Source organism: Galendromus occidentalis, unplaced genomic scaffold (genome assembly GCF_000255335.2).
Source record: "Galendromus occidentalis unplaced genomic scaffold, Mocc_1.1 scf7180000077231, whole genome shotgun sequence".
NCBI classification, from domain to species: domain Eukaryota; kingdom Metazoa; phylum Arthropoda; class Arachnida; order Mesostigmata; family Phytoseiidae; genus Galendromus; species Galendromus occidentalis.
Window position 1 is genome coordinate 443843 of NW_003805219.1, and position 24183 is coordinate 468025.

The 24183-nt window shown below is 51.2% G+C and overlaps 2 protein-coding genes across 2 annotated transcripts; both read right to left on the minus strand.

The window, feature by feature from the left end:
- Positions 1–14436: 14436 nt before the first annotated feature.
- On the minus strand, positions 14437–17798 carry Loxl2 (Lysyl oxidase-like 2). The gene is made up of 10 exons (XM_003741927.2): positions 17337–17798; positions 17161–17237; positions 16851–16997; positions 16583–16739; positions 16166–16351; positions 15810–15966; positions 15601–15696; positions 15347–15473; positions 15109–15234; positions 14437–14631 (listed from the first exon to the last, which is right to left on the minus strand). The coding sequence occupies exons 1-10, from the start codon at positions 17602–17604 to the stop codon at positions 14509–14511; spliced, it is 1464 nt and encodes a 487-aa protein (XP_003741975.1). The 5' UTR covers positions 17605–17798; the 3' UTR covers positions 14437–14508.
- Positions 17799–21335: 3537 nt separating this feature from the next.
- Positions 21336–24106, minus strand: RpL3 (ribosomal protein L3). The gene is made up of 6 exons (XM_003741929.1): positions 24082–24106; positions 23446–23638; positions 22919–23196; positions 22366–22721; positions 21806–22022; positions 21336–21625 (listed from the first exon to the last, which is right to left on the minus strand). The coding sequence occupies exons 1-6, from the start codon at positions 24082–24084 to the stop codon at positions 21434–21436; spliced, it is 1239 nt and encodes a 412-aa protein (XP_003741977.1). The 5' UTR covers positions 24085–24106; the 3' UTR covers positions 21336–21433.
- Positions 24107–24183: the final 77 nt, after the last annotated feature.

Below are 24183 nucleotides of genomic sequence, written 5' to 3' on the forward strand. Positions count from 1 at the left end.
TGTGTATATTCCTAGTCCACGGGAGCCCGTTTCATCGTCTCATGCTGTGGGAGAAAAAAAAGGAAGAAATGAGCCTGAGTCAGCAGTTGTTTCCCTCGAGCCCGGTCTGCAGCCTCGATCTGCTGTCTGTGAGTGGTAAAGATTAATTTCCTGGAATTAGGGCCCCGTTCGTCAGAGGCGATTATCTCAACTGTAGAGGTGAACAAAGTAGGATCCATTCGCTCCGAAAACTTCTACGTCCCGCTTCTCTGACTATCCTCATTAAGCCTTACGAGCATCGTTGACTCCGTAAGGCGTACGTTCCAAGGTCACAGAAGAATATCTTCGTCCTCGGGACGATCTCTACGTTTAAATCAGACGAGGAAACCGAAGAGTTCGAGTAGTAGCGAATTTCAGATCGGGACTTGACATATCCGGTGTCGTCAAGGTGACGACGATCTCCAGAAGTTGCGACAGTTCTGCGAGAAGGTGACGATGCACGCTCCGGCTGATCAGATTCCGTCCGTATAAGCAGATGACCTTTGACGAAAGGAAAGGAGCGAACGAAAAAGCTTCTGAGTATCTCGGCGATTTCTCCCTCGGTGGAATGACATCCGGTCCCTTTGATCCTTCGACTTCCACGCCTTCAATGCTGTGGTAATCGAATCCGCACTGACAGAGGCTCGTCCAAGGACAGCGTCTTGGTATTTTTTTCCCCGGAAGCGAGTCCCCCTTACAACATACACGGTCTGGAGAAAGCCGATACGCGTCGCCGAAAGTCTCTTCTGCGAAATTCAGTCTCGGGATCTGGGCACGGGATCTCATTCCGATTTGGGCAAACAGGTCGAGGAAAAAATTTTGCCTATTGTAATCAGTGAGGGGAAAACCTCGAAAACGGTGAGGAGAAAAAGATGTAATAACATTTAATGACTGGGGCCCTTCGGACGCGCGTGCCATTTTGCGGCCTCTCATACATAGCCGTCAACAGTGGTCCTGCGTATCGCTTCATCCCTGCGGTCGGTCCGTCGGCGCATCGTCCGCTCGTCCCTGCGCCGCTGCTGACCACTGTGCCCTTTTTCAGGTTGATTCAGTTTCGCTTAAGAGTTTCACAGCTCAGCCCGATTTTCTCAAACATTTGGCTTGAATGAAGAGAAGAATAAGAGCCATTCACAAGTCCACGAGGCGATTTAGATATGCATTGATGGAAGCGACGCACGGCTCCATTTAGCACGAGTGACTGGAACGGTCGACGAGCTCCTTTTGCTTTTCCCGCGTATTACCTCGGCGAGACTCCTTAAAGAATCGCCCACACGACGATAAGTCGTTCTCAGATCATTCCCGTTGAACTCGTCGTCTGACCCTGACTGAACTACCTACGAGAGGCGATAACGATCGTCACGGAATATTCGAGCTCGGCGGGCTGAGCTCTGTGTGACTTCGCTTGCGCTTCCAGATCCGATCCAAGCGAGATGAAGAATTCCATTCCGATCGAGCGCGCTTTTGGACATCTCGGTCCCGCTCATCGTTTCAACGCCAGTGTTGTACCGTCGTTGATTGGGTCCCGGAGAATTTCTCGCGAAAATATCGATCGACCTAAGCGCGGCAGAACGCAGTAATCCGAGAGTCGATTCCTCCTCGGTTTTAGTCACTAAGGCCGACAGTGTTCTAGGATTCGGTCAGGTGGACCGGGAGGGTATCCCAGAAGTCGTTCAGGCAATCAACCGATCGGTGTTCCGGCTTTTCTGTTCATTGAGAATGTGCGAAATCGTCGGAGGGATGCCCTTGTTGCGTATCAAATTGAAAGAGCGCTCAACGAGGGGAACAGAGCAATAGTTATTCAGATCTAGTGCCGGCGACGGTGCAAGCGACACGGACACGCGGACGTCGGAGCTCCACGTCAGGCTCCAGTCGACAGCGCCCGTTTTATGGAAGCGGCAATGCTTCCGAGTGATTTCGCGACACATCGGAAGCGTGAAGGTGTTCTTCGACGGTGGCCCCTTTTTTACAGAGCCGAATTTACAACTCAAAGCCTGCCGGAATCGGAGTAGTAACAGCCGTCGCCGCCGCAGCAGCGACAGTCTGTAACCAGATAAGCCTCTTGTCCTTCCTTTGAGGAGGACGAAGGAGAGCCGCGGCTTCTGCGCCACAAGACAACGCTGACAGATGATAGAGAAAGACTGAATGAGCGCGCGGAATGGCTCCGAGCTAAACCTAGAGCTAACATATGTAGTATTGGCACGTCGTGCGACCAGGGCGTCAGAGCAAAGGTCAACACGTCAGCTTATCTCACGCGACAGAATCTTTCCGCATTCAGAGACACTTCGATCGCTCGAAACAGCTGACTCGGAATTTCTGTCGCCGTCGTCGTAGCATCGCCGTGTCTGCGTAGACATCGGCGACGTTGTCGAGGCTGTTCGCCCCCGATAGCAGCCGATGCGAACGGAAGTTCCCGTGGTTCAAGTTGCGAATCATGCAAATTCCCAGATAGCGAACTCGCCACACCGCTAGAGACATCACTTGCGAGCGCGGAGCGATTAGGTCCCTGTATGTAAGTCTCACAGTGACATCGACTTCGACGACGACGTGCCGAAGAGCTGTGGCAGTCGTTCCGAGATCCGGAAAGTGTCTGAGCGTGTCATCCGTCGACGAGAGGGCTCATGAGAAAACCGCTCGTCGCAACAGGCGACGACCTGGGTGCGGTGGTTTGTATTACATGTTCGCGCGCCCCGGGACCTTCAGAAGTTTCTGAAAAGCCAGCCGTGCACTTGAGTGATATGCCCTCGAGCAGCGAGTCTCCGCGATGACGAGTCTTCGCTGTGGAAGAGCTCCTGGCTGTCCCGTCGATGCTTCGAGAGGCTTTCATTTTGGAAAAGAGCTCATGATCGGCGGAGACCGGGGCCAATTCACGATTTGTTTCCGCGTTTCGGTCTCACCAGGTACGGCATCGACCCCATACTATAGAATTCAAAGGACGGCGATCAGAGCCAGAAACGCTTCGCACACGATTAAACCATTCTCTATGCGTCCGATCTATTATTCCCGTAGTTCATTTATCAGCATCTCACAACGCGAGCTAAGCCCGCCGGCAGCACTTCTACGCTCTCGCGTCGATTCTGCGAGCTTTAGCGACCGCTTTTCGGCCCATCTTCGTCTTGGGCATTTCATCGAGCGTTCTTAGGAATGTTCCTCCGGTCGTTCGACAATTATGAAAAATATTTCGATGACCGATCGAGCCGATTAGGCGCCTTGTACGACGGCGACGGGGAACAGAGGATGACATCGCCGTGGTGGTGGCGGCCGGCGCGGCAGCGCTTGTGAACAAGGTAGATCCGTAGCTGAGATGTTCGAGTTTCCAGTGATATGAATCGCTATCTCGCAGTTCCGATCGAAGACGGCTCGGGTCGTAAGAGTTCAGTTGAGTAACTGACTGATTGTGAGTCGTTCCTGCACCAAATACGCTCTGCCCATTAAACAGGCAATCTTCGATCGACGGCTGTCGTTGGCAGAAGAGGGAAAATTTTCAGAAGCTCGCAGCCCCGAAGAATTCTCCGCGCACCGCGGAGGCTCGACGGTATGGGCGCTCAGTTCTCCGCAGGCTTTCGACCTCGCGGGAACTCCATGGATCCCGTAATGGGTCGGGCGGGCTTGCGGTCAGACAAACGACTCGGTTTTCAGATGGGAACGCGAACACCTTCCTACGCCAAGGAGCCATTACAGTATGAGTTCAGCCGCGACTGCGCGAAAATTTTGTGGGCCGGAGTTCTTCTCTTAATTGAGGCGGCTCATGAAAATGCGAGATTCATTATGGTTCCCCGAATGAGTAACAAGCAGAAGAAATTTGATGCAAATTAACTCGCTTGCACGGCCATACGGTACACGGAATCTAAATCCGGACGGTGTCTGGCGCGGATCTCCACTCCAGAGCCACCGGCTGAGACGATGTTGGTGAATCTTAGCTCTGGCCTCGTCTAGTTCACCAACTGGCCACTATCGAGATCGGATTTCCAGCCTGGTCTTTTTTCACGGAACAAGGTCCCCGGAAATGCGTCGCGAACGTTGCTTCCCTTCGGCGGCGACACGGTGGATACATCAACGAATGTTATCATTGTCAGGACCCGGATCCGACCATTTGACAGGTTCCGAGAGGAATCGACAGATTATTATTCGAACAAGCCCGTGGAGAATACATACGAAGCTGATAGCTGTCAGAAGGCGCCGCCAAAACTTCGAATGGAAACCGTGTGAAGGTCGAAGATCACGGCGACCGGCAGCCCATGTCGCCGTCCTCGAAAAGTAAATATATCTCGCTGTGAAGTTCCTTTGGACTTTGTAAACATTCACAGGGTCGGGTTTGTTTTACTCTCAGAGAGGATCCTCGTCCACAATACGAGCTCGCTGTTGAGCAGGGATGAGCGAGTGCGGCCATTTAAATTATTCTGGGCGCGATTCAGGGACCTACGGGAGCGAATCGAAAGAGCAAGCCGAAAACTCTATCGGCTTCCAAGCCTACGGTACGAAGGGAAACTATAGCCGCTGAGAGATAGCACTCACTTCAAGTCGATGTAAGCTGAGCAGAAAACATTCCAGGACTCACGTTTCTCCTATTTCCGTAGGCGGCTACCAGCTATCCATTAATCACGGATGCTCGCAAGCTTTCACTCACAAACGAAATCATAGTGGGAGTTCTAGAAAGAGGGATAGTGCATTCGAATTGTATCACAGGTTCGGATTCACGAGATGACGCGCGCCTCCTCAGTACAACTCCTCGTTCTTTCCGATGCGCGGATCGCTATACACTGGACATTGTTACGGAGTCCAGCGACCGCTCGGCCTGACAGCGGTTCGAATCCCTACTGGTTTCGTTCTTTCGACTTTTCTATCTGTTCACAGTCACCAGTGAAAATTTACGCGACACGTCAATCAAAACGTCTTTCTGAAGCTCTTCTCACAGTGACAGTACAGAGCGAGTGGCGCGCCGACTTCACGCGCTTGTTTCGCGAGGTTTCACCGTGAAGTGGTAAGGCGGAGCTGAGAGGGGCCTGCCATCTTTCTTCGGCGGTACTGTAGAGGAGAAGAACTCCTCTAGGCTTGACTACTCCGCGCTCGCTAGCAGACGGACGAGCGGATCGACCGAGCAAGCGGCCAACCGACCGGCCGGCCGGCCAAGGAACGAGAAAATGGCCCGCACTGACTGATGTCGATCAGGGAGGTAGGTATTCGGCTGACCGCGCGGCCAACGCTCCATTGGCCGAACGTTGTCTCGCTATGTCCGACGAGACAGCCTGACCATCCGTCGTCGATCCATCCATCGACGAACTGACGGTCCGATCGACAGAACTCTCGCTTGACTGGCGAATTGACTGCTTTAATAGATTCGAATCCGATGACCAATGTCCGAAAAACTCACGGACTATGGGGCTTAGCCGGAGGTTTCTGATGTTGTCAACAACTCGAATCGATCGTCGATATCGACACATGGAATCCTGCGGTGTCATGGTGGCACCGGCGGCGCATCGGAATGTGCCTATTATATTCATTCCCAGTCATCCGATAGATGCCACCCTGCTGACGAAGCTGATACTTGCGGTGACAGGGTAACGGCTCCCACGATCCCTCGTCATAATAAACTACGGAACGGTCAATTTATATTCCCGCTATGACCCGCGCATCGAGTTTAATCAGAACACCCTTGACCGTAACACCAGAAAATTCCCTCAATCTTAGATGGATGGCGTTTCTCAGGCTCCGAACGCGAATTCCGCTCCCTGAGACTGATCTACAAAGATCGATGCTCTGGATCGGATGAACGGTTGATCGCTCGAATGAACTCGCAGGTCCTCCGTGGTTCTCCACCCTGAATGCATCCCCGGAGTTCAAGATCAATTCTTTATTCGTTCGCGGCAGATCGAATCATATCGAGGCAATTGTGATAACTCCACGGGTCCTCTCCCTACTCGCTCACTTGTTATATGTCCTTGGCGTTTGTTTTCGTCGTCAAAGAATTCTTTCCGTAGTCCGCAATAAGGGGAGTCTCGGTACTGCTTCTCGTTTTCTCGGTGTCAGATGCCGGCGGCTTTCGTTCGGACTGGGATCGACATCACAAGGCTCAGGTCGCTTTTCAAAAGAGCTCGTGAACGACTTTCTGTCGCCACTATATTCGCGCGTAAATACAATGTCTCCGGAGCCGCTCCTTTTCGACTCTCTCTCGACACGCCGCGCCGCCTTCGAATGGTAACTCTTGACGCTCTCGGCCTGACGACTGAAGCCTTGAAGCTCCGAGGTAACGAAATATCCCCCAAGGCTGTCATCTCTCCTAAGCCGAGCCACCCTTATTTTTCCCTTCAGCGATTTCACCGAGATTCCCGCGGATGTTCTGACGAAGAATGAATTCTTCTAAGATCCCCTCTCTGGACGATTTGTCGCTATTTCCGTTCGTCCTCCATTCATGGAAAACCAGGAAGATCCGTGACTGGGAAATGAGCGTCAGGAATAACTTCGTATGCATTCCATCTCTCCCACTGAATCAACGAGATTTCATCCTCTAATCAGCCTCGCAGATGTGTGCAGCTCTGCGAGGAATTCAAAAATGAAAGGCGTACTCACTCAAGGAGAATCCGAACGGACTTCAATGAATGCTCTTCTCAAAAGACGTATTCGACAAGTCGTCACACAAACCCATCGCGGAGCTATTCATCCGCGCACGAATGGCTCCGCAAGAATCGCGAAAGTCGTATGAGGTTGTCGCGTTCCCCGTCCTCGTATCAGTTCTTCTCGCTCGTACGGCGCATCAGAGAACTGTTTTCCTATTCGTAATCACTTCCATGCATGGAACAGATTTCCAGAAGGATTGGGCTCAGAGATTCCCCTAGATTTCTGATAATCCGACTGTCGATCGCCCGACTGGTTGACTGACTGCTTGGCTGTGTGTCTGCCGCTACACCGCTCTGAGCAACTGAGCTGTTATGGAGCACATGTGCCGTAATTTCTAGGCGAGGGAATGGCTAGGGTAAGCGTCTATCCCGAACCTGCCCGACCTGGCTGTTCGTGAGCGGCCGCGGCCGTTTGCTTTTATCAGGATCTATCCCAAGTCGGTAACCGGCGGTCGGAAGCAAGGTGTCGTCTCCGTTTATTGTTACGAGCATGTCGCCGCATTGATCAAACGAACTGATCGAAAACCGGGACAAGGTTCTTCTTCGATGAGAAGCTGAAGGTTGTTGGTACTCCTGCCGGGGTGGTCCCAAGACAACAAATCGAGCCTCGGTTGGGGAAAAATCATACACATTGAAACAGTGGATGAACATGATGCGGCGTATTTTTTAGTTGCAATGAAGCTGCATTACGCCGAGGGAGTGCAGCTCCGACCTCCAACGGGAAATCGCTCGCGGAGCCAGAACCGGAGCGGGGGCATTCATCCTCTCGAATACCCTCATGCTAATTGGTAATGAGCGATGAGTTTCCGGGAAAGTATGAGCCTGTCCGAGCGACTCCGTGGCAGGGAAGGTCCTGCTTACCGCTCGCTGAGCGAGTCAACTTCGATCTGGCTTTCGGTTCAGGGCCGAACTGGACCAGGCTCTCCACTCCACGGAATTAGATGGAAGTCTCCCATGTGAGATGCGATTTGCCTTCACAAAGATGAAGACTGAATGGGTGATCAGTGATCACCCCCGTTTTCGAATGGAGCGAACTGTGAGGCGGCTAACCGAATATATCCGACATACAGCATATACTCGAAGATGGGTAGAAGACCGAGAAGAGAATCACGATGAAAGCGAGACGAAGCAACGAAGCAAGAAGACCCAGAGGAAATTCGAAGTGTACGAAACGCGCATTCGATTGCTCGTTTCGATGAGACTCGTCGCAGACACGTCAATAAGATGTCACTCAAACGACTTGAACAGAACTTTTTGAAACGGCAAGCCTCTCGAAGACTCTTCGGTTTCAGAAAATATACCCACCGTGGACAAGACACGGCGAGACCAGAGTTTTTGTGCCCGGTTTTTCTGCAACATTCTATTTGTAATTTTGTTCCTCCATCCTCCGGTGACCGCCACTATCTCGTACATCGAACGAGAGACATCACGCCGATGCGAGCGCTGCTAATGAATTATTATCGTAGATTGAGGGATTACCGCCCAATCAGTGAGAATTTCGCGCCCTTGAAGCTGGCGATGACTTACCGTCTACGATGATCGAGAATTCTCGCGGATATATCGCGGCAGTATTCATAATTCATATCCCTGATGGCCAGATTCTCGACCGCTCGCTATAGTACGAGTGCGAGTGTCAAGGGAAATCTTCATGAGTTTGACTTTCCCATCACGTCGGTGAACAAAACCGACGCTCTCTGCTTGGAATGTCTCTGTGCGGCTGTCACGGGGGGCAATATCCATCGTAAGTCCAGAATAGCTTCTTCGATCCCTGGCGGAAAGCCGCGTGGTCTCCCTTCGGGTGGGAACAAGGAACTGATTTCCACCAGCGTCAGAAGTTGCACCACTGTTGCCGATTTTCGAGGCTGAAAAAAACAACCGCCGTGCCACGCCCCGAATTTCATCGAAAGATGATAATCACAAGTTCCCCTAAAGCATCGAAAGTTCAATGATCCTCGGTAAAGAAAAAGATTCGCTCTCCCGAGTCCAGAACAAAGCTTCGAGCTGCGCTCCAATCCTCGTCATAGGGTTTCAGAAACAAAGCTGACAAGAGAGATAATTGAAAGCCGCACCGTTCGATAGAGTCACGGAAGAAGCCAAGGAGGAGCTTGTTCGCGGCTATCGTGCGCGGCGCTTTCGAAAGGCTCGGCATCTGCTCGAAGCAGCTGCTCAAGGTTATGAGTTAATCACTCGTGTTCTTCTTAAAATTTGAGACAGCGCTCGACTCCTTTTTCTCACTCCGATCGGGGCGACATTTTTCCGTCCGAGTCATGCGTCGCGTGTGTACTGATGACGAGGACTCCAGATTCAAATTCGTTGTCGCCCCATCTCAAGAAAGATGCTCATCTATGATGGAGTCTTCTCGGCCAACAAGCTTGTTCTCGGCTGGGATAAATGAGGATTCCTGACCCTCACGGCAGACGCTGTTCGCGTTTCGGTACCAGGGCTCAAAGCGCGAGCACTCATACCGTTTGAACAATGAAGATGCAGTTTCGTGCGTGCGTCGCGTCGACATAACCTGCTCGTCGCAATTATCGAGGAAGGCAACGAGAATTTCTGGCGAAAGCCCGATGAGCGGATCGAGGCGAGCTCGATACAAACAAAGGAACATGACTCTTACGGATCCGTACGGATTTTGCCGAACGCTTACCTATCGAGCCGCGATGAATTTCCGGCAGAATGCAGAGTATTCCAGCTCTGCCGGCGCGGAGGTTTCGAACCCCGGTCGCACAGATCTTTTTCAAGCATCGGACGCCGTCATTCTCGGGCATGGGTCATACTTGGCTCGGGGTGCGTCAAGTCGGTAGAGCTTCCATAAGTGTATTTCGAGAGAGCCCCCGTGCAGCGCAGAAAATGTGCGCATCTGGGATCCCACTGCACGGATTTTCGCGTTCCCTTGTGTCTCCCTCCAATATCGCAGACCTACGTATTCTGATTTCTGTTTCGCGAAAGTCCAGAATCGAGGTCCTCTCCCCCTCCAGATTTTCATCCTGAAACCGACTCCGGCTCCCTCTCAACTAGTCTTTCAAGTCCGAAACACCGTCTCGCTGATACACTGCGGGTCGAATAAGGCGCCCGGCCCTCAATCGGATGATATCTACTCCGAGTTGCCCCGGAAATTGATTGAATGGAGGACGGGCTGTAGGGTAGTGCAGGCCCGCTTTATCACCCGTTGCAAGGAGAGTCGCACTGGTTCGAGGGGTTCTCTGAAATCTCTTTTTGCACGGAGCCCTGATTACCCGAGAGGTCTTGGAAGTATCTCTAGAGAGGAGAAGTTCAAGTGTGCTCCAGAAGGAGCGGCTCCCCCGAGTTTGGATCTTCCAGGGACTTTACACAAAGTACGGAATCGGTTTGATCCGATCGAACCTCTTCGGAGTGAGTTTGGCTCGTTCAAGCAGGCGGCTAACGGAACGCGGGATTCTCGTTCGACTTAACGCGCGAGATCAAGAAGCATCGGTAGTTCTGACGGCGATGAGAGAATTTTTTTCTGTTGGTTCCGAGCAGCATTTATCGTTTACTTTGAAGCTTGGCCACAAATCAGACCAACAAGCCGATGGGCGGCAATGAACGCATCTATCAAGATGCTCTTCCTCCGTTTCGACGGTCGCTCGTCTTTTCTCCCTGTTCTCCAGGTTGTGTTTCCCTCCTCGTCATCGTCAACGCCTGACGTTAGTGATGCTCGCGACCGCAGCGGCCACGGTGGCGTTTGCGAGTCAAAAAATTATCTAGGTGAGAGATGGCTCACGGGCAGAACAATTCCACCAGCATTTAGACGGGTTCGTCCGTCGGTCTGGGGAACGCTGTCTCGCTGATTTTCACTCTAGTATTAGGAATGCCATCGGGGAGCCTACCAATCGATGAGGTGGTGTGATGAGGGTGAGAAGTAGGGGTCACGACTTCTCGAGGTGTCGCGAGAAAATAGTATCTGCCAACTACCACGAATCGCTCCACTGGAATTGGATGTTATTCACTTCGATGCAAAAAGACATCGCCAACGATCGGTTCCAAAGTCTGTCATAGATGTAGCCTTGGGCGGCACCACAACTTCGGGCATATATCAATTGTTTAATCATTCCTTATTGGAATGAATCTTATCCATCTTATCATCCGGCTTTATGAGTGGATAAGAGCATGAAAAAGCGAAGTCCCTGTCTTCAAAGTGGATCAAATTCATCTTCATGAATATGAATATGAATATGTTATTATTATGTTTATGAACTAACGATATGAATTCCCGGAAATCTGTGAATTTCGGGGTTTCCTCAGTTAGGAATCGGGGGAGACTCATAACTGATTTACAACTGAGAGAGAGGTCGGGTCCACAAATTGCATGTGGATTGAGAGATGACATCGACTCGTCTAATCGGACGCCATCGGCGCACTCGGAGGCGTCGAGAAGTGAACGATCAAGAGAGAGGAGGCGAATCTTCGGATACGGAAGTTAAGGGGCCGAAATCGTTGAGTTAGCTCAAGCCCCTGTGGATTATGGCGTAGGAATCTGGGTTTGGGGAGTGCCTTCCGGGTGAAATCCCTTTCGATTTCCGATCGAGTTTCGAGCTCGACGATGGCAAGAGCTGCGAGTGGGCCCGTCAGGGATGGTGAAGAAAGGAAGGAAGGAAGGAAGGATACATAGGTGGACACTGGGAGAAGCTTCCTTCCAGGACTTGACAGTCTGAACACTTTGACAACTCTAGGAAATTCGACGGATGATCGCTTCGACTCGCGACTACGAAAAGCTCGAAGACCGGGAGCTCCCCTTCGCCCACCCAGAAAGTGTGATCCCCGGTGGCCACGTCCGTCATATCGACCCCCTGGCAGAGTAGATAAACATCAGAGCGGCACACCTCTATCGCCATGATAAGCGCAGGCATGCTTCTGTCGACATGGTTCTGTCGAAGCAGAACAACGCATCTATAGATGCATTTCTTCAGAATTCCCATGGATCGACCGATATGAATCGGATGTCGCGACAGTTCACTCATCAGCTACCTCAATGATTTATCTGGCTCAATGTCAGGTATAACTGATTATCCTGTGCTGAGAATCGAACTTCGTGGTCTTCGGAAACCCCAGCACATCGCAGCGAGCGAAGACCTCGATCGAAGGGTTGTGCCCGGCAAGAGGAAAATCAAATCTCCAGAGCAGAGGCTTAGAGCCTAAAGGGGACTTAGATGCACCGCCGCACCGCCGGTCGGCCATCCAATTGTTTTCGCTCAAAAACCAATCCAATTCAGGGGAAACTCACTGATGACAACAGTGCCAGCCCCATTGATCTTTCTGCAGAAGAGGACGAAACGGGATGCTGGCAATGTTCGCCTCTTTCGCTGTGAGACTCAGCGACCTTTTCAGATTGTTTACCGAATTAATCAACATCCCAGCTATTCCGCAAACTAATCCGACTCATTCCCGCTCGAACCGAACTATTGCCTCTCTTGCCGAGAATCGGGACGTACCCTCTTACGCGTGTGTTCGAGGAAGTTTTCGATGGGCTCTGTGTAATTTGAGTCAGAGAGGCGGATCTCTCCCTCCGCGCACATCATTGGATAGCTGCCGATCTCCGGGATTTATACGTATTTCGGTCCATTCCATATTTATCGATACGGGGTTCCGCTACTCCTTCAGATCGAGCGGAGAAGTTCTCCGGACATGAGCATCACTCGTTATTTTCCCTTGGAAGGTCTGCTTCGTGTCCTCCTCTCTCGTACTCTCCACGTCGCTCGGTTCCACGAATACGGTTCAGTCCGGGAATAAGGAGACAATCTCGTGAATTCCACGAGAACAACCCTCAACTAGTCCGATACTTCTCCCGATTGGCTCACTTCCTTTACTTGCCCCCAACATCTACTCGTCGCTCGCTCCGCCGCGACGTCTCCGCTGGGACCTGAGAAATGCCGCTCATTCGGCGTAATTGGGCGGTAATTAGTGTCTATTTTGACTCCGACAAATCGAATGAGGACTTGCCTACAGCGCAAATAGCTGCGGCGTGCTCATCACGTCACCAGCTGGAGACTGTACTATTTGCAATCAGCGATTCTTCACTGAGCTCCGGTGCATTCGGATCTGGGAATTATCGTCAGCGACGAGGCTGCACCAATTTGTTCGAACGCTGATCCTCGAACCCTTCGGGAGCCGTCGCCGGAGCCTTTGCGAATGCAAATCCCCGAGCGTTATAAATTCGAAGCCTCGGAGAGGCATCCCGTTCATCTATCTCCCATTTCGCTATCCCAGGGAAGCGTTCGGCATCTCGTCAGTGATTTAGAAACTTCCGCTACGAACCGGGACTCGGGCGCGAATCCAACACTCTTCCTCTCTCTACTCTCTTCGTCTGGTCTTGATACACAGCAGGGACTACGGGCCCTTCCGATTTCCCCATGCTGAGTTACAGCTTAGCGCGCATTGTATGTTGCCCCTCTTCGAATCGAAAAACCGGTAAACGACGGGTCAACTCTCCTCTGCCCTGCTGGCTATGATTCTTTCAACAGCGAGAGATCGCTCACCATGGGCCTCAGAGGAGTCACAGGATATCGGTATCGTCGCAAAAATAATATTTTCAAATGTATGGGATTCGAGGAGAAGAACTATCGCTCGCTCGTGTGTATCCAAGGGCTTTCAGCGAGCCGAACACGAGTACAAATTTTTCGCAGCAGAGCTGTGTGCTCCGGAGTCTCAGCACAATATTACACTCGCCTCAGACTCGATTAAAAATGGAAGATGAGCATGATGCTTCCCTCTGTGAGGATGGCTTGGCCTTATTACTTTCACAATAGTTCCCTGATCTCAAGACCCGCTTCTTGAAGACTGATTGTCCATGAAAAAACATAAGATAATGATGTGCTCAAAATTTCACTCACAGGATGATCGAACGCAAGCTACTAGTGTGGTTATAGGCTGCTGCCCTTTTCGTGACCGCTAGGAGCTGGATCATCTTCCTTGTTTCTCTTCGGAGTTTATGCCTGAATTAATTCTGTGTTCACATTCATACAGTGTACTTAGGGGGATGGCCGTCGGAGGTGGGGGAAGTATCGGAACCGAGTCTGGGAAATGGAGCCCGATGCCCGCCAAAACGGCTCCGTGGAGCCTGAGTGGGGCTTCGAAAGGCATCGGAAATCGGGAAACCCTCCTCTAAGCCTTGCACCCGTGCGCCTCCGCAGACTCATTGGAATTATACCGCCCTCACTGTGTTCGAGGATTTGCTACCGTCTTATGTCGCTTGAATAGCACGGGTACGCTCGTAGCACTGGAAAATTGCTCTCTCCGGCTCTTCCAGAGTTTGAGTCACCGTATGATTCGGCTCAATTCAACAAGCCGAGAGCTCCGGTCAAAAACACGATGGGGGACTTTGTTCTCGCTGCGGTCATCCTGGTTCACGCATCTCATCGGTCGGAAAACATCAAACATAAGGAAGAAATATTTGGAAAAATGCACGAGATTTCGAAAAACAGAAGACGTCCTGCTTATCCCAGTCAGAGACGATCCCGATATGCTGCGGAAATCGCGAGCTCTCTGCTTGCCACGTCTATATAGGGATTGAACGCCGTTGGATGACGGAATTTCATGGACTCATTCGACCCATACCAGAACCGAGGTGCGCCTGGACGACCTCGTCTTCTGAAACCTCTCATTTCGCATTTCGCTCTGATTATTGCGACAGTCAGAAGGGTTCGCCAATATACGGGTATGTATTTTACACAGGGTTCGGGCCTCACTCTCAGATGATGCCTAGCCAACTCGCGTTTTTCTACAGAGCCCAGTCTCGACTCTCGGACTCCACGTCATTTATCTAACTTTTTAGAAAGGTTGTGTACGCTCCTTACGGGGGACCGTCTTGCGATCATCGCATTTAATTTACATTGAGGGATTGGGATATCAACAACGATCGGTATCAAGGTCTCTCGTAGATGCAGTTCCGAACAGCAGCATAGGTTTGAGTGTATATCAACTCGCAGGTACATCCATTATTATCGAAAGTGCTCTCAGCGAGTTTATAATCCGGATTGATGAGGACCTGGAAACGAACAAACACGGAATTGTGTGACGAATTTCACAACCTCCTCCAGTCCGAGAAATGCATACGTGTCCCAGGAAGGTATCGACGGGACAGTAATCTGCAACACCGATCTCTCCGTCTCCGTCGATGATGGTGCGAACATCAGTGTGCTAGGCAGGGTCCTCGATTATCATTATCGTCATGCTCGAAGCAGAGCCCCAGCTTGTCGATGGAGAGGGCTCTCAGCAGACTCCTGGTGGGCCCTCGAGAGGAATATCCACCATGGATACTTCGCCAGAAGCGTCCGATACGTGAACTCCTCTCGAGGAAACTTGTCCTAGGAATTTCTCACGATACTCCGGACCGGGACCATGCATCGAACCCTCGCTCACGCTCATTCGATGCGTGAGGAATCATCGACTGCTTGAGGGATTCTGCAGATAATCGCTTTCGACCACGCAAAGCCGGGAAGATAGGAGGCCGCCCATCGCTTACCCTGAAAGTATAATTCCCGATGGGCATGTCCGTCACATCGACCCACTGGCAGTCAATGTTGTGGAGATAAGTATCCACGCAGCCCACGGAGATGCCTTGATCGCCATGATTTGCGCAGGCATACACCTGTTGGTTCAGTGAAACGGTTAGTGTATTCGTTCAGGATTCACCTACTCAAATGAATCGATGCGGATCTGGAGTCGCTGATATGCTCATCTCGGCCCTCCCAATGATTCACCTTAGTCGCTGTCTCGTCACAATGATTATCTTCGAGACAGAAAGAAGCTTTGTGGCCTTCAGCGACCTTGGCACCCTTCGAATCAAGCACATCGTAATGAGCGAAGACCTCCATCGAGTGGTAGTGCCTGAGGAAAAGGAAAATCGAATCTCTTGACCTGGGGCTCAGAGCCAGAAAAGGCATCGAATTCACAACCACGAGTCGCCCGTTCAATTGAACCCTCTCGCGAAGCAATCAGATTTAGGGAAACTTACTGATGGCAACTATGCCAAATCCATTGATCTTTCGGCAGGAAAGGTCGAAACGGGATGCTGCCGATATTCGCCACTCTCGTTGTAAACCTCAGCAACCTGTTGTTCATCGAATTAATTCATGTCCGATGATTCATTCTGCAGATTAATCTTTCCCTCCCTTCATGGAGCTCAAGCATTGCTCTTCTTCGTTAGAGTCCGATCGCACCCACCTGCGAGTGTGCTCGAAGAAATTCTCGGCGGGAACCGTGTAAGCTGATGCGGAGAGGCAGTTCTCTTCCTTAGCGCAAGTCAGGAAGGACAACTGTCGATCCTCGAGATACGTGTTTCGTTCCAACTCATCTTTGTCGATAACGAGATCTGGTAGTTCTGGGGAAAAGGAAAAAACAGTGAGAATCATTCCCAGCTGGTGATCCTCCGATTGGGATTCCTCTCCTTTCCCCGAGCTCTGCACATCGCCCGCTCGCACGTTCGCGGTCGGACCTGAGAAATGCCGCTCATTGGGAATGAGTGGACGCGTATTAGAATAGTGACTATTGGAGAAACGTCGAATCAGATAGGTACTTGCCTTCAGCGCAAATAACTGCGGCGTGCTCATCGTCCGGACACGTCACCAGCTGAGTACTGTATTTGCAATCGGCGATGTTAGTCTCATCTCCGGTGCATTTTAGTCCGACGATTATTGTCGGCAACAAGGTTGCATTGATTCGTTCGAACGCAGATCCGCGAACACTTTGGGAGCCGTAAGCGAAGCCTTTGCGAATTCGAATATTCTGACGTTATAAGATCGAAGCTCCGGGAAAAAAGAACCCTCGCATCGTGTCGCCATCAAAAACCCGCTCTAGATTCGGAAGATCCCGATACGCAGCCGGTTGAGGCTCTGACTTAGTGCGAGGCGTGTGTATGTCTTTATCCCGATATGTATTCATGCGGAACGAGAGATCCATTCGCATGGAGGAACGAGAAATAATAGAATAGAGCCGACCTGCCTGTCTGCATACGGCCATAGTCTCCAGGAGTCCGAAACCATCCGCGCACACAACGCCCCATTGGTTCTTTCGATCGTCATAAACTTCAACCCGACCCTCCATTGCCGTTCTCCCGGAACGAAGTCTAATTTTCAGATCCTTCGGGTGGATTCTCTGAAAGAAGAGATTTTTCGAGAATTAATGTTGGCAGTGTTCCAGTTGCTCAGGTCTGAGTCGGAGTAACGCGGAGGTATTTCAAAGATTCCCGCGCCCCCCCCTCCTTACCCGTAGGGATTCGAAGAAATTCTGGGGGGCCGGTGGCGCATCCACGATGACAACGTCGTTCTTCTCCACAACTGGCAGCGGTTTGCCTGGCTCTTCGTGCTTCAGACAGCGCACTCCCGCGAGCTCTGTGGGGGCACAGTCGTGCACCTGGAAAGCATGAAGAGAATTTCTGAAAATGAGAGGATTCCCCGTCCTCAATCGAGAGAATATCCGGAATGGCACACTCATGGATGAGCCTGCGCGGTGAGCGTGAGGATATTATACTGTGTGGTTGTTCGAAGATCAATCGCCTCCCGCATTAGATCCGAACCTGCCATCCATCGAAATTACAGTCCGTGAGTTTCTTCTCATTCCCGGTACACATGAGATTGTCCATCAATATCGGTCCTTGAAGGTACGAATGGAAAACAGATCAGATGAGCGATCATCTGAAGGCTGTATTTCCTCGAGCTATTGTTCGTCTCGACCCTAGAAAACTTTACTCACGCCCAGCACCGAATTCCCCGTCGTGTGTCACTACGTCTACGGCTCGGAAACCTAAGGCTCGGCAGACCACTGTGCCTTCGGCTTCGTCCCACTCGTCATCGCAAACGGAACCCCACCGATTCTTGTGAAAAATCTCGACGTTCCCCTGGCCTTCATGTGTCGTGATCCTTGCTCCGATAGAAAGTCTCAGAGAACCTTCCTTAGAAGCTCGCGCGATGCTCGTCATGAGAGCAATCAAAAGGAATTCTCTCACGGTAGAGGCCATCATCCTTTCGCATTAGGAGCGAGTCTCCTCTATCTCAATATTGGTCACTACACGGTTTTGAGTACTTGAGGAGCGACGCACTGCGATCCACGTCCGGGGTCTTGATCGCTTTCTGTTGTTAGGGCGGCTCAGACTCTGACGTAAAGCCAGGAGGTCCCGTCTCTGTCCTTTAATGGGTGGAGACGTTTTGTGGATTCTTTTCGAATCCGTGTCTCCTCACCGAACCCGGTGGAATGGGCACGACATAAGTGCTCTCAAGGGCAAAAAGAGATACGCTCTACATCGCCGGCTCGTTGACTTCCACTCTGTTCCCCTCTTGGAGCCTTCAAGAAGACTCTCGGTTACGTCATGAACTTGGGTACGGAGTGAAACCTGCGTACGTTCAAAACCACCATTCAAGAGATAATCGTTCTCCATTCTCCAGAGACAAAGAGTCTCTGCGAACTCGACCATTTTCTTAGAAATCTCTTGGAGGCTGAGAAATCTTCGAGAGGCTGCATTGCGGAGAAGGTTGGGAGTCGATCATCGACGGATATGCTTGCAGAAAACGAAAACGGGAGCTCTCTCCACCACTTTTCCCAGAGGAGACCACCTGGTTACGAGATTCCCATCGATTCTCGCGAATTATTACACGAGGCTCGCTATTCGCGGAATCTATCTTGCCGATGAGTTCTCCGACTAACGGCTCAAGTATTCGTGGCCGACCATCGGTTTTCAGCTCCCAAAGTTATGGAGGTGATGTGGAACAAGCACGGTATTCCTCGTTCTCTTCTTTGCGCCACACAATCTTCTAGTGCGGAGCTGTATTTCCCACGGTGTTCCTGAGAGGCTAGGCTCCCGGGCTGAGGGCGTAGGCGTTCTCGAGGGAAGATCCCCGCGACGCGAGGCAAGGGTCAATCGCGAGTCTCCCTTGCTCTCGTAAATCTTTCTGCAACCCCCCGCCACGGAGGGAATGATTGGCGCTTTTCAATTCTGGCATGGGATATGAGCATATGAGCTGATTGATCATTCCACCCGCTATCGAGTCAACCCGAAAGTTCTTGCCTGGACAAGCGAACTCCGGGAGCGGCTGGTCTCATCGAATCGATATCTTCCCGTGTGCGATGCGATTCCGAATCGTCGATACAATAGATGCACTCTAGGGAGACGCGAGTCGAGAACCCACCGGATTCTACTCCAGACATTACTACATGGTCAAGTTCGTTGGAGACCGGAATGCCGACAAGTCAGCGTTGGAGCACAAGTGGACTTATCCCAATCAGCGGGACAGCGTGTCTTATCGCGTTTCCGAAAGCAAGTCATACGTTAGCCGGTGAGACGACAAGTGACAATGATCGGTCGGTCGGTCGGTCCGTTCGTTTGCCCATCGACCTCTCGTCCGTTAAGAGCTGCGGCTACGCGGCGGGGCTACGTGAAACTGTGCACTGTCGCACATCTTCCGGCCCTATTCTGGTTCAAGTAGAGTGAAAATCTTCCGGCAGCGGAAAGAATCGAATGCAGAGCCCAATTATAAGATTCGAGGTTCCGCACCAGCACATGGAAATCGGATGGGACGTGTTCGATCCGAGATTTCGCAATGAGATGTTCGATGCGAAATTCCGTGACAGGAAGCTCACCACGGGGATTCCCTACAGCCCTTGTTGATTCCCGATGAATGATCCCTCTACCTTATCCGGTAGGAGGGACGACCACGATCTCGTACGGTGACGATACTGTTTCGTTCTTCCAGAGCAACCACGTGTCAAAAGTCATCAACGAGGCTTCAGTCTGCATCACGAGAGTCATGGAATGGACGTCTGATGATGAATATGTCATCAACGTCAACAAGGCAGTGATCCCCCCACCAAGACAATACTAGGCCCACGGGGAGGATTGTAGCGAAAATGAACATTCGTACCTCACGTTTCGACTGGACATGAAGTTCAATGTCTACGTCGAAAATGAATGCTCAAAACCTGGTAGAGGGTTTGCGGTCTCAGCTCAGCACAGGAACGCAGCAAGAAGAGAATACACCACGCCCTCACCGACTCGCACATCGAATACATGCTGCCTATCTACGTGGGAACCCACCAGATATCAATTGAGATATCAACATACCCGGAATGTTCTCCAAAACAGAGCTGTTGGGAGAATCCGTTTTGTGAGATTTCAAGCCCTGGACGCTCTCGACCATAGGCGGGAAGATAGATATAGGTCGACGAACCCCCGAACGTGACTTCGTTCCTCTGCGCAACAGACTGCCAAGTGAAATAGCGAATTACATTGAGAGCCCTCACGTCTCAATCGAGAAACCTATCGTGAAATAACTCAGAGAGCGTTTTGCTGACGAATATCTATGTCGTTCCCCCCGTATTTTCCCTCATATCACAATTTCCGTACGATTTTCGTACTTCCCACATCCGAACCCCAGGTCTGCAGGCTCGTCACGGGAATCTCAATGGTAAATCATCTTCTGCCATGATAAATTCCCAAAAATTCAACTTGGCGCTCTACTAGTCATAAGTTACTTAGTCTATACTCGAAGCGACCAAAATCATAGGGTTGCCTTTTATTGCTTTCTATATATAGATTTTTCCTTTCGCGAGAGATTATCCGACAACGGAATTATTTGCGATAGAGTATGGCTCCGCTTCGCAAACAAGATAATTGCCCGGCATTTATTTTGGAATCCTTCGGATCGCCGTCCTCTTCGGGAGCACGAACGATATTTCGAGAACTCCCGTCGGTTCAGCGATCGCAGCCATGATGCACAATCTCCGAAGAAATGTTTGAGATAGATTGTGCGGGAGGTGAAGACCGAGGAAGCAGAGGAGCCTCTCGCGGCCAGTAAGACCCTCTGCTTTGGCACAGCTCCTCGTAGCCTGACCTCTTGGTTGGACAAACTCTTCGAGAGCTGTGCAGAAAATGCTAGCAAATGTTTAGCTACGATCGTGTTCAGACAATTCCAGAATTCTCAGTGTTATCGACACTGACCAACGAGGAATATCCGACTCGGTTTGGCACCGTTGTGTACCTTCCGAATCTGGGAAATGTTTCGGGAGGATTGAATCGATGCGGATGTGTACGACGGTAGCGACATAATTTTCAGTGTGAATGGTTGTCGCGCGCGCCGTCACCAGATCGGAGAGAGAGATGATCCAGAGCCGGGTCTACGTGCGGCGCATCGATTTGACGCTGTGTTGGTGTTCCTAATGGATTCCGAGTCCACTGGAACTCGAAGCAGCGTTCCCAGTGGATCATCGGCCTCTCGACGGAACGCTCGAGATACGATTCAATGTATTCATAACCAATATCGGAAGGCATATCGGGAGCCCTATGTTGTTGGAACGCTTGCAGGCGATGTCTCAGTCATTCTGTCACAACGCAAGTAACCGGTCGCATGATATCGCAAAGCGAACAGCCCGAACGCCATAAATTCACCGCGCGGGATTGATGCTTTGCTTGAGAGTTATGATGAAAGAGGTGTGTGCTCATCAGCCACGACCGATAGTTCCAGCTACGACTGGGGATGTCCCACACGCTCTAGACCCAACCCAATTGACGAGTAGAGTAATTCCTGCGTGAGATGATTGTTTCGCATCGTAAATAGGTCTCTAGTCGCTGTCGACGTCTGGAGGTCTGTAAGCGATGCTTTGGTTCTGCTGCAGATTCTGATTCATTGAAACTCGGACCGGCCAACCCATGCTCCAACAAAAAAATTCCATGATTTCAACGGAAAACAATAACGAAATTCGGGTCAAGAATTTCTTGAATTCTTTTATTCGCCGTTCTTTCAGAACCGTCCAGAAGTTTCTTCGAGGAACAGATCGTCAGGATCGGCGGCCGGAGGCGCTCAAACGCTCTCGGCGGTGGCGGCGGCAGCTGCGGCAGCTTCCGCCTTGAGCCGATCCTTCTTGAGTGGTCCCATGAAGGCAGATTTTTCTTCGTGGGTCTGGAAGCGACCGTGGCCCATCTTCGACGAAGTGTCGATGAACTTCAGCGTGATGCTCTCGGTGGCCGCACGTTTCGTCTGAGTGATGAGGCTCTGCAAAGGAAGATTGAGAAGATAAGCTTCGGCATTTCCGGGACAGTGCACTGAGGATCCGGTAGGATTCTCAGTTCTATCAACAGTAATCATGGGGATCATTTGACCTATGCCTGCGAAATTTTCATCCTTGGAAAAATCATATCAGAAGCCAGCCTACGGGACTCATGCGAAACGAACCTTTCTCAGCGTGATGACTCGCTTGCGGGGTCCCATGACGCAGCCCTTGAGCATGACAAAGTCTTGCTTCACTTCACCGTAGTGCTTGAAACCGCCCATGGGGTTGATGGACTTGTTGGTGTTGTCGTATTCGGTCGATCCGTTGTTGGAAACGAGCTTTCCGTCAACAGTGTGGAATCCATCGCCAATGCGGTAGATCTTCTTGTTGATCTCAGTCCTGCGGAAGAAAATGGGCGGTTGGATCCGATCATTACACGGCGGGGCATCCATGAAAGAATTCGTCAAGATTCTCAGAAGGAAGGCAGCAAAGGTTTTCTGCACGGACTGAGGTCGCCTAAGCCGGAATCTGTGATTCATTTCTCCATCATAGATAATTCATAGATTTTTCTCATTCTGCTAATATTGGACAGGTGAAATAGCTCCAGAGTCAGGAAGACGCCCAGAACTTTAGAACTGACCAATGCTTTAGGCCCGATCAGCATACCGCACCGAAGTTATCTTCATGCGCAGCCAGTAAGAGGCCAGACGCGATAATCTGGATGAGCTTGTATGAAACGCACCTGTGATGGTAACCCTTCTGACCAGCTCTCGCGACGGTGAACTGGACTCGAGAAGGATGCCAGGCTCCGATACAGGCGACCTTGCGCAGACCCTTGTGCGTCTTACGCGGCAACTTCTTCGTGTGCCAACGGGAGGTGACTCCCTTGACTCCGTGACCCTTGGTGACTCCGATGATGTCAATCATCTCGTCTTGAGCGAAGACGTTCTTGATGGGAACAGCTTTCTCCATGTGCTCACGAGCGAACTTGATCTTGTCGGCGATGCTGCCACCGTTCAGCTGAATTTCCATGATGTGAGCCTTCTTCTGTCGGCGCTTCAACATCGACATCTGAGTGTGGACGATAACTCGAACAACCTGTGAAACGGAGGAACCGTCTGAGGAGACTGGCCCAGAAACCGAACGCTAGGCGTATGCTTAAGGAGAGGATCAGACGCGTAGGCCGTCACTGGGTTTTACCCCATCCGTTGGAAACCACGAATGAATATACAAACATTCATCACAATCAAATATTTCGAATGAAGAAGTAGGATCGTGGGAGAAAGTGAACGTACAGTGCAGTACTTCTGGATCTTCTTGAAGTCGCGCTCGATCATTTTGAGACCCTCCGGTTGGCGCCATTTCAACGCCGACCTGGTGAAAGCCTTCTTCTTCGAGTTGTACCAGTTCTTGTAGAACCGACGTCGGGCATCGTCCGACACGTGTTCCGCGAAGATTGTTTTCAGGGCTCGGAGACCACGAGGAGTCTCGATGTAACCGACGACTCCGATGATCACGATCGGAGGTGTTTCAATAACGGTCACAGCCTCGACAACCTCTTTCTTGTTCACCTCTGTGGGAGGAGAAGTTCGTTTTACGAACTGGATCTGAATTCATCGGTCTCTAATCAACAACTCTTTTTCGCTTCAGTCCTATCATTCATAATCATTGAGAATCAGCCAAAATAGATTAGGCTCTAGATTTGGTCATCATATCGGTTAGCCCCTTCGCTAGGTCCCCTTCAGGGTCTCGCGTGGAATGCACTTGCTCGAGAACAGAGGTGCATCAGACCGCGTGGTCTGGACCCATTCGAGGTACTTACTGGAGCCGGGCTTGTCGACTTCTCGTACGATGTGGGTCATTCCAGATTTATAGCCAAGGAAAGCCGTGAGGTGCACTGGCTTTGTCTTGTCATCCTTGGGGAAGGACTTTACCTTTCCGCGGTGACGGGCGCACCTCTTGCGGGGCAAGAACCCGGTCGAACCGTGACGGGGCGCGTGGAACTTACGATGCGACTGTGGAGAACATATCAGGCGATTAGACGACTGGAAGCATGCGATATAATGATTCGAAAATCGATTCCGAGTCAAGAATGGTCCGCGTTAGGCCTCGTGCAACACGTGGGAATCGCAATACGCCCGAGAAACCATAGGCACTGGGCATTCCGCCGAGTCCGACGTAAAACAGCCCTCTTTGTCTCACAGTTCGTGAGCAGGATTCTGCAGCACGAAATTGAAGACGACTCCAAAGAGATCGAGTACGGAGCCGTTCGCAAGATTGCCGCATGCCGGACTCCACCAGGAAACCACGGATCGTCGCGTATGAGCCGCGAACTCATTCGTTTCTCCGCACGGAAACGACGGGTGACGACACCCAACGATTTGCAACGATCATCGGAGAAAACGAAACATTGTATGTAATGTGAAATCAGTGGAATCTTCGCACACGAGGCACTCACCATCGTCTCTGCGCAAGAAAAGGACCTGGTTGAAGCCAACGTGGCTTTTCAAGACGCCGGGGAGAGGGAACCCGCCGTGTGGTACTGTGAACAGCCACAGAA

Excerpts from the sequence above, each read along its gene's own strand:
- Loxl2 (XM_003741927.2), bottom strand. The coding sequence starts at position 17,604 with ATGATGGCCTCTACCGTGAGAGAATTCCTTTTGATTGCTCTCATGACG. Across the intron at positions 15,967-16,165 it reads CGCAGTTATTTGCGCTGAAG|AACTACCAGATCTCGTTATC; the intron begins GCAAGTACCTAT and ends CCTTTTCCCCAG. Across the intron at positions 15,697-15,809 it reads TTCTTCGAGCACACTCGCAG|GTTGCTGAGGTTTACAACGA; the intron begins GTGGGTGCGATC and ends GATGAACAACAG.
- RpL3 (XM_003741929.1), bottom strand. Across the intron at positions 23,197-23,445 it reads AGTCGACAAGCCCGGCTCCA|AGGTGAACAAGAAAGAGGTT; the intron begins GTAAGTACCTCG and ends CTCCTCCCACAG. Across the intron at positions 22,023-22,365 it reads CAGAAGGGTTACCATCACAG|GACTGAGATCAACAAGAAGA; the intron begins GTGCGTTTCATA and ends TTTCTTCCGCAG.